Below are 9,327 nucleotides of genomic sequence, written 5' to 3'. Positions count from 1 at the left end.
GCCATAATCTTACCATCAGATTGAAGTAAGATTTTGTCACACCACATTTTGGTCATTAGAATTAATTAAAACTCTTTTGTTAACAAGGAAATGAGTAGAAAAAGTGACTTTAAAGTTAATTGATGGGCTTACTTTCTAATATGTTTAAAAAAAAAAAGAAAAATGTGTTTAGGCGCTTTTGTTTTGTATAATTCCTTCTCCATCCTGTCCGTTTGCAGTACAAATCAGAGAAGACGAGCCTTRGTTCTCCACAGGACTGGAGGGAAAGGCAGGATGCACCCAGTCCGGTCAAAGAGGACGGCTCTGTTAGCARCAAGAACACGAACGGCTTTGGCGTCAAATCCATGGAGCAGCACATGGCCGCYCTCAACCTCCTGGAGAGCAAATAATCTCCTTTTTTTCCCCCGTCTCTCTCTCTCCTCGCTATTCCCATCAGCCCACCACATACCCAACCTTACCTCTGAGGGCAACCTGAAACTAATGAAACTGAAAGGACTGCAGCTGTGGTGTGAAGACGACGCAGGGATTTGTTTTCAACASCTGGAGGACAAAAAGCACTGAGGCACCAGTTCTACTCTCGTCCACTGGATGGAGACAATCAGCCAACACGACACGTCTTCTAAAGAAAGCTACGTTTTTGGAGCCACTTCTCTTTTATCTTAATTATTAGATATAATGATTTAAAAAGAAAATTTAGGGGAGAASTCCACTCGCTGCATAGCCCAGCCATAGATCTGTCTTCACTATGTGCCTATGTGTAACCAGCCCATTTGTTCTGTGCTGTAAATGTGTTGCACGAGTTACAAAAAAACAGTGATGCAGAGCCAGAAAATAAAAAACACGCCATCATTGCTACACTTGTACGGTCGCAACGTTATAATGTTAACAGTTTTATGTGTTAGATGTAGGGGTGATATCTAGAATAACCATCTCACTGTTAACCAGATGACATCATGCTGTTTGCCATCATATTCACTACCAAACATTCCCCCATGTGCCATTTTATTGGACATTATATAAAAATAAAAAAAATCTTCCCAAATGCAACTGTTCTTGTGAAGAATCCGCTCTTTAGCTTCTTATAAGACACTTTGTTCTCGAGTGTTCATCRCTGGAGTTTGTTTTTTCTGTTTGTTTGAGCCTGGTTTTAAAAAAAAGCTTGTCAAAGTTCGTTTCTTTCAACTGGGATTCTGTGGAATCATCATGAACAATTAATATCTTACCTGTTGTAGATAGCTCCTTAAATGACCTCAATTTGGAGGGATAGTCTACAACAGGTAAAAAAAATGAATAATATTCCCACAGAATCCCACTTCAGAACATCTGAACTTTTGCTTTAGTTGTGAGTAATGTCTTTGTTAAATGGAACATTCAAGTGTACTTGTTATGAAGACTATCACTGTAAAGCTGCAAAACAGGCCAACATGTATTAAGTTAGAGCTATAAATATTATGGTACTTGAATTATACAGTATATGATCCTAAAGTAATGACTAAGGTACAAGGTGAGGATGAGACTGAAATGTGTRATCTACAGGAAACTCTTGGTATTGTACTGAAGTGACAGATATGTGGCGGGAAATATATATAGTTTCAAATCACCTCATTTTTTTGAAATTTGAAAGGTCAGTGGGACAAAAAATAAAATATTTTTTCCTAAATTGCTTGTTTTTTTATTTTTTATTTTAAATAATAAAACATATGTTTTCATACTTTCCTTCAAATTGGCAACAGAAAAAAATAAAGCATGTAAAAGCTGAAAACATACTGAATCTTTCAACAAAACCAAAAATATCCTGAAGAAACAGTTTTTTTTTTAAGTCTTTCTGGAGTGGTTTTATCCCACAAAGGTTTCAGTCATCAACAGTTGATACTTGGAAGTCARCAGAAGCCTCATCAGGAGGGTTGGGGGTCTGGTGACGTTCAGAGACTATCTTCTCAAACTCCTCTTGAGTCAGGAGGTTTTTTGTTATGGTCTTGCTTTCTTCAAACTTAGGCAGAATGACAGCAATATATCCTTCAGTAGATGGCTGTTAAGAATTAAAAAAAAAAACAATCAGTTCAAATATTTTAAAAAGTTTAAACTAAAAGCCATATAAAGTTATTAAAGTAATGCATTCTAATAATCTCCAAAAAAAGAATATACCTCCAAATTAGATTATAAATTATTTAATGTCAATATGTTTATACAGAACATAAAAACAAATGTTGAACAAAGTACTTCACAATTCAGCCAAATGAACAGATAAAACAACAAAGAAACACAGAAATGTTCAAAAGTAAGTAAAAAAAAAGCCAATGAGTAAAAATGGGTCTTAAGCACAGACTTGAGAGTCTCAACGATCCGAATGCAAAAAAAGTAAACCTTAGGGTACATGAGCAGATGTAAAGACTGAAACTGTTCATAATAAAAAGAATAGTAAAAATATGGATATGTACCTTTTCTAGCAGGAGATTTGGAGTTTCCAAAATATTCTCGTTGACCTCCAGAAGACGTCCCCGGATGCAACTAAAGCAGYCAAGTGAGTAAACATTACATCAGAAGTAAACGTCTTGAGAAAAACAACAAAAGCCTCACCTGTAGATCGTGTACTCTTTTTCGTCTGAGCATGTGATCCGACACAAAGGTGCAAAATCAGTAAGAAACTGCCCTCCCTGTAGATGGGAGAMATATGAGAATAATAAACCTAAAGTTTCATAAACATTGTCACAAAACAGGAAAGTGTGCACTACATTACCCGCTTGGACTTCCCAGACACTTTATTAGTCAGGCGACTGCAGCCGTTACTGATCTGGTAATTGATGTTTTTGATTGGTAATCCTTTCTGAATGATCGGGTGGGTCTCTGCTAAGGTGACGACACAAAGTCTGCGAGGAGAAACTTACATTTATCAAATCTATCAAGATTTTTAAATACAAAAATGAAAGTGCTGGTTGTGAAAGAGCCTTTCAGTCTTTACAAAGCTAACATTGTTAGGTGTGTGTGTGTGTGGATTATTGTTCAAAGAATAGTATGACGTTAAGGTTTACGTTAGTGTCCGATTCATTCTTATCTTTTGGGCATGTAACATAAACACTTAATTTGACTGAATCACTGGTATRTTTTCAAAATCAAATGAGGGGATATTTGCAAAGTTTTTTTTTATCTTGCCACAAGTTGTGATTAATTGCTAAATCATTTTTAAATGAAGTTCAGCAAGAAGGAACTAAAAATCATATGATACTGTGTCAGTAAAATACAGAAAGTTAATTTTTTGGGGGTGTTTTGTAATCACCACCTGTTATAAGTTACCTGTTTGAATGTTGAAGGATGCAGTGGTCTTCACACGGTTTCCCCTTCATATCTAAAATAGTTAAAAAGACAATAAACGACACACGTTTTATTATTAATGTATTATTCTTTAATAATACAGTTTTCAATGGTGTCAAAAGGAGGTTAGCTTCTTTAGMTTTAAGTGACGTTTTTATTCCAACTTTACAAACCTGCTCTGTACCACCGTGTGAAGTACCTGTCGATAAAAGACGGAGGTTCTGCATTTGTGTTTGTCTGCTCCATGCAGTCCATGAACAGTTTTCAAACCACGGCTACAAAAACACWAATTCAGCGCACTCGCTTGAGCGATGTTTAGCCCGGATAAGCCTGACGGACAGTTGATGGTGTGACACCGGGCGGTCCGTCTGTTAAAAATCTTCTAAAACTTTCAAAGGTTCCGATGATCGATTTTAAATCGGCTATTTTACGTCTTTAAGTAATAAAATAAATCATTCAGCCTACACTTTTCCTTTTATTCTGACCTGTTGTCATGTATGAATAAATGCTCTAAATTACAATGTACAAGAAATCACAACAGTTTATAGGATAAAACTTTTTTTACTCAAATACGTTTATAAATAGTAAGATCAGAAAATTTAAAAAAAGGATAATTTTGCAATAATCTTTTCTAAGTAGAAGCATGTACAATATTTACAAACAGGCGTTTTTGCTCGTAAAAGGCATATAAACAGGTAACATCATATCAGTTTATAAAACATTTAATCTTTCTGTGTGACCTTTGTGTTTTTTTCTGTTTAACTCTTTAGTTTTGCTCAAAGTGCTGATCGACTTCTGGAAATTCTTCCTGTACTTTGTGATCTGYATCGCCTTCAACATCATCATCAGCTACCCTCCAATCCCATTTATTCTTATTTACTGTTTTCTATATATTTTTATATAGATTTTGTCATTAAGCTTCTTGTTTTATAGAGCTTGAAAAAGTTCTTGTGGATCCAAAAAGTAGTTCTAATGAAAATCTAATAAAGTTTATGCATTTTGAAAACTTTATAATTTCTGTGTTGTAGAAAAATATGAGAAATGTTTGGCTGGTTTTGCTGAAAGTTTCAGTTCTTCCAATACTCCTGCACTCCTGACTTCAACASTTAGTTTGACATTTTTTATGTGTTCATTTTTCTTAATAAAAAATATATATTTATAAAACTATTTCCAACGGCCAAAATGTGCTCAAAGTGCTTCACTGAAAAAGTAAAAAAAAAAAAAAGCAATAAAAATGAGAAAAAGGTCAGGGATCCTTGGTATTAAAACGTGCCTGAATAAAAAGGTTTAATTTTTTTAAAAAGGTTTAAAATGTTTTATTATGTTTTTTTTTTCACAAGTTACTGCATTCTCAGGAAATACCAGATCATGCTTTGTGTATAACAAGCTGAATACTTTATAGTTTATTCRACTCAGGTTTTTGTGAAACTTTGATGTGAAACAGGATTTTTATTTTTGCGTTACCCACTAGGTGGTAGACTTTCCTTACTAAAGATACAATTTTACCTCTTTAAATTAAAAGCCCTTAAATACAATCATKTGGTCAAGGAGTATGTGATCTTCTTGTTATATCTATATTACAGATATTTTTACATTTAATTCCACTCCTTTAATTTTACTTGAGACAAAATAATTATGTCATTTCACAGATAAATTTAAAAATAGATGTAATTATTTTTATTTTTTTATTTTTATTTTTTACATTTTGAACTTTTCATTCCATTTAATGCTTYTCAGAAAAGAGTTTGATGTGATTGTTGAGTCTGCAGATCATGATGTCATGCAGACGTCTGGGATATAATAACAGGGATGTTTCTTTTTCCACGATCTAATTGCTCCACATGGACACAGATGAGTTATGCTCCAAACATGTCTGGTATATGCTGCATTACTTTGTATGCACACTGTTAAAAGAAGACAAAAAAGAATATCAGAGTGGGTCACTACAAAAAAATCATGAAAAATCCACTTTGGCTCCTGTGAAGATTTGTTTGTCAGCTTGACCTCTGACACGCAGCAGGCTGAAATCAATCAATTTTAACTGGCTCCATGATGCTTGATCAACATTGTGTTTGTCATTGAGTTCTGCATGTGTCATATGTAGACCTACAGCTAAAAAAATGGAGTGTAGCGGCGTCCTGAAATGTCATATTTATCAGTATTTACTGATCAAAGTGCACATTAATCCAAARCATGATGTTGAGCACTGTTCAGGCTGTGCTACATCTGAGCTGAAAGTCAGAGTTATCACAGAACAGGAGCTCCTTTTGGGACTAAAATCTCTGTGTTTGCTACATCTTTTGCTATCCTTTAACTTCATCAGTCAATGAATATAAAGTATTTATCATGTTAATATCTTTAAATCCCTCAAAACTTACTTAAATCATGAGTTTACTGTATAAGTTGTGTTCTGTRGAAGAGGAGAGGGATCAAAACATGTGATTCTGATTGTTTGACAGTGGAAGTTCAAGCATAGGATATTACCACAGCAATCTGATAAATATGTGTTTTAATATTCTGAAATACGACTTTCACTTTCTCTGCCACACACCAAACACCAACCATTTTTATTTTTTTTTATTATTATTTTTTTCAGCTCCTTTTACTCAGTCTGCATTTCTGGATCTAACGCCCACAAACCGTGACGTCCCCACYGACTTTGGAGCGATTTATGAGTTTCAGAAACAAGCTGAGTTTGCATCTTTTTAGTCTGATTTCACAGTGTTCTATTCAATTCTATTTCCTTCGTAGCACTAATTTCCAGAATCACCATGCATTAYGAGAATTTGAAGAAAAAACACATTAGCACTTGGCAAGTGTGTAAAGGGAATCGCCCTCCTGCAGGATGACAGAGGACAGCCTGGGCCTTGACCTGATGCGCTTTGATTGACRCCATGTTTTTCTTCATTAGTTTCATCCAGGTTCAAAAACTAGGAGCAAACAAGGATTCTCAGCAGATTGCGTAAGCCCACCCAGCAAAAACAAGAACCTTTTTAGAGCTTTTCTGTTTTAAAAGAATGTTTGCTTTCTGTTTGTTTTCTCCTCGAGTCTCTGCAGCTTTGGGTTCAGCTGTGTGTGTGTTGGCTCAGGCTCTCACTTCAACTTTACAGGCATTGTTCTCATGAGCCTTTTTTGGGCACTAAATGTTGGAGCTTTTGCTCCAAACTTGGTTCACAGCAGCTGAAAACATGGACGCGTTCTCATTTGATGCAAGCTTACTTGTCAGACTTTCATTGTTAATTTAAGCATTTTGTTTTGTTTTGTTTTTTTAAGTTTTGTATTTTGTTTGTTTTTTTCTCAGCCTGTCGGCTCGAGTAAAATTGATATCTTGACGTTGCCGAAGATGGCCAGGCTAAAGGTTTCACACCAAAATAGCTTCGGCTCATTCTACAGACAGGAAATGAAAGCAGTAGTATGTATTGTACTATAAATAAAAAGCGACTTTTTCTTTCAACATTGTTTATTAATAGGTCCAAAACAGATAGTTAACCATCACAGTGTGGCTTCATTTCTTATCTTTTAAACATTTGAACAGAAAATCCCCTCTCCAAGAACAAATATTCACTGGATTCTTCATTTTTTCCCCCCATTATACATCTATCCTGGTTACTGTTTGACATTGTAAAAGGGGTGTAACCTGTCTCTTTAAGAACCTCCTACTCTTTCTAACACTCCCACTTCAGTATGTCTGGAGAGGTGCTCTGTGGAGCAGGAACTTGGTTGCAGACTGGGGAGGAGGAGCTTTGTATAAATAGGCGGTGCTTTGCACCAGCAAGGGTTTAGGCAACTCCACATGATGAGATGCTCAACGTGCATGAATGAGTCAAAGCAAGGAATGAGGTAATGCTAAAAAAAGGGGGGGGGATTTTGCTTAATAAAGCAAAAATAAAGCAACTGCTGAGAGTGTTAAAGAATTGTTTTAATCAAAGTTGTGCATTTTGGATGAAGCAGTAGATACATCTGGGCTCTGCAGCTCAACAACAAGCACTGTGTTGAAGTGATGAAGTCCCAAGTTTTGACAATCAACAGAGAACAGGTTAAGAAAGGAAAATAATCTCGACGTCTCTTGCTTTCTTCCCGCTTTTGCTTAAATTCGGGCACAAAAAATARACACTGGAGTCCTTTTTTGAGTTATTCACACATTTTTGAATCTCCCCTGTTCTTCTTGAACTCTGGGCTTTCCTGTAAAACAACAACCTTTGTGCTGGGATCTGGTTTTGTTATCTTTGAGCTGTTTTATTCTTTTTTTATGATGAAGACACAAATTTGTGATGATTGGCGGAAGAATGCTGGATCATCTTTCCTGTCTGCGTCAGWGTTATAGTAAGTCTGCGATACTCGAGGGAAAATGTTTTTTTTTATTTATTCTCACTCATGGTCTGAAGCAGAGATCAGTTTATTTTGAATAGAAAAGTGGCCTTTGATAGAACCTAATCTCCATAACTTTGCTCTCATGCTGCTTCCAAGACAAACCTTTCACCACTTGCTTTCCACCTCTGTTATGTAAGGTGAATTATGCAGCTAGTGATTAGCAGCTACATTTTCTTTTGTCTTACTTTTTACACACAGTAAAACAGCCTGATCCGAGCCGTGAGAAACGCTGACTAGGCGGTTGTCTCTGCGTGGCGCAGCATTAGGCTACCAGATGTGTGCGCCTGCATCGCTGCTTGTTCCGTTCAACACACTCCCAAAGCCCACGTCCTTCGCCGTCACGCTCCTGTCGCTTACTTGCAGCAAAAATCTTTTTTTTTACAAGACTTTGAAACGAGCTAACGCAACTCTCACATCCGCCTCTTTACCAGAGGAAAAAGTGCTGACCCCGGCCTTCCTGTTGCACACGGTTGGCTCATAAAGTTAATGAAAACATAAAAGAGGCTGGAGCTCTGCGGCTACTGTTTGGAGATATACGCTGGATTTTTTTTATTAGTCTTTGTCAGCAGGTTAGGTTAAATATACCAAGGGGTATCTCAAATCAGGGGCAGAACTGGAGAGGTGGAACCTGATTGGCCAGCTCAGTTGATTGACAAGTCACTGCATTTGGCACTGAAAGATGTGCATTTAAGATAGAAAATGATTCATATTCAATAGGGGAGGCAATCTTTTACCATCTCACAATATGATTCTGAATTTTGGGGGCACAATTTGACCTTTTTTTTAATTCATAACTGATAATGTATTGTGTTCCCAAAGTGCTTCTWCATTTTGTAAACCTTGCACACAGTGAAGCTCATGTCAAACTCAACTATGCCAAAAAACAGAACGAGCTGAATCTCTCTTTCCTCCACTTTTGTAGTTTCCTCTTTGCTTTGGTGCTCTCTGCTTCTTGCATACAACCAGAGGCTGACTACCACTGGATTTTTTATTTTTATTTTTTTAATCAATTTTGGGACATTTTATATCGATTCTGAATCGCTGTAAATGAGAATCACAGATCGGATGTGAATCAATTTTTTTGGTGCACCCCTAATGTTCTCCTTATTTATCAAAATGTGATGCATAAATTTGGTTTCTACATGCTTTCTGTAAACGCACATATTAAAATTTCCAATGTATTTCACTGAGTTCTCTTGTGTGCTTGAGTTTGAGAAAAGTTTTGACCCCAATCCTTACTTGAAAGTGAAAGATTCGAATAGAAAGTCTGACCTAATAGTCAAAGGTTTTCTATTGGTTTTTACGGTCTTACCACTCTGATCTCAGAAGTTAAGCAGGGTCGTGCCTGGTTATGGTTGGCTGGGAGACTGCTTGGGAATACCAGGTGCTGTAAAACCAACGTGGTAGTCTAATCCTTACATTTTTTTTTTTAAAATGGAGTGAAGACGAATCAGTTATGGAACAAAGGTTAATGAGATCTGATGAGCAGCTGAGCTGATTGGAAGTGACAACAGGTGAGAGTGGCAAATGGAGTGGAAAAGTACTGAGAAGCTGACAGAGGCAACAAAAAAAAACACTAAAACAAAACACACACACACACACACACACACACACACACACACACACACACACACACACACACACACA

General features: G+C 36.5%; 2 protein-coding genes across 3 annotated transcripts in view; one reads left to right on the top strand and one right to left on the bottom strand.

Annotated features, from left to right (window-relative positions):
* Window positions 1-1,660, top strand: part of ctnnal1 (catenin (cadherin-associated protein), alpha-like 1) — a gene marked incomplete in the record, with an annotated part of 58,486 nt that extends 56,826 nt beyond the window's left edge. Inside the window, 1 exon segment of the mRNA XM_014005660.1 lies at window positions 219-1,660. Within this exon segment, the coding sequence (XP_013861114.1) occupies window positions 219-389 (171 nt within the window).
* Window positions 1,661-1,664: 4 nt separating this feature from the next.
* On the bottom strand, window positions 1,665-3,770 carry abitram (actin binding transcription modulator; the record flags this gene model as incomplete). Of its 2 annotated transcripts, none has more annotated exon segments than XM_014005661.1 (6): window positions 1,665-2,029; window positions 2,439-2,508; window positions 2,578-2,654; window positions 2,738-2,867; window positions 3,292-3,343; window positions 3,483-3,770. In XM_014005661.1, coding segments are annotated over 6 exon segments (588 nt in total). In that variant the 3' UTR covers window positions 1,665-1,852.
* Window positions 3,771-9,327: the final 5,557 nt, after the last annotated feature.

This window comes from Austrofundulus limnaeus, unplaced genomic scaffold, assembly GCF_001266775.1.
Source record: "Austrofundulus limnaeus strain Quisiro unplaced genomic scaffold, Austrofundulus_limnaeus-1.0 Scaffold32, whole genome shotgun sequence".
NCBI lineage: Eukaryota > Metazoa > Chordata > Actinopteri > Cyprinodontiformes > Rivulidae > Austrofundulus > Austrofundulus limnaeus.
The sequence above is the reverse complement of the archived record's forward strand: the minus strand, read 5'-3'. Positions and strand labels throughout refer to the sequence as shown.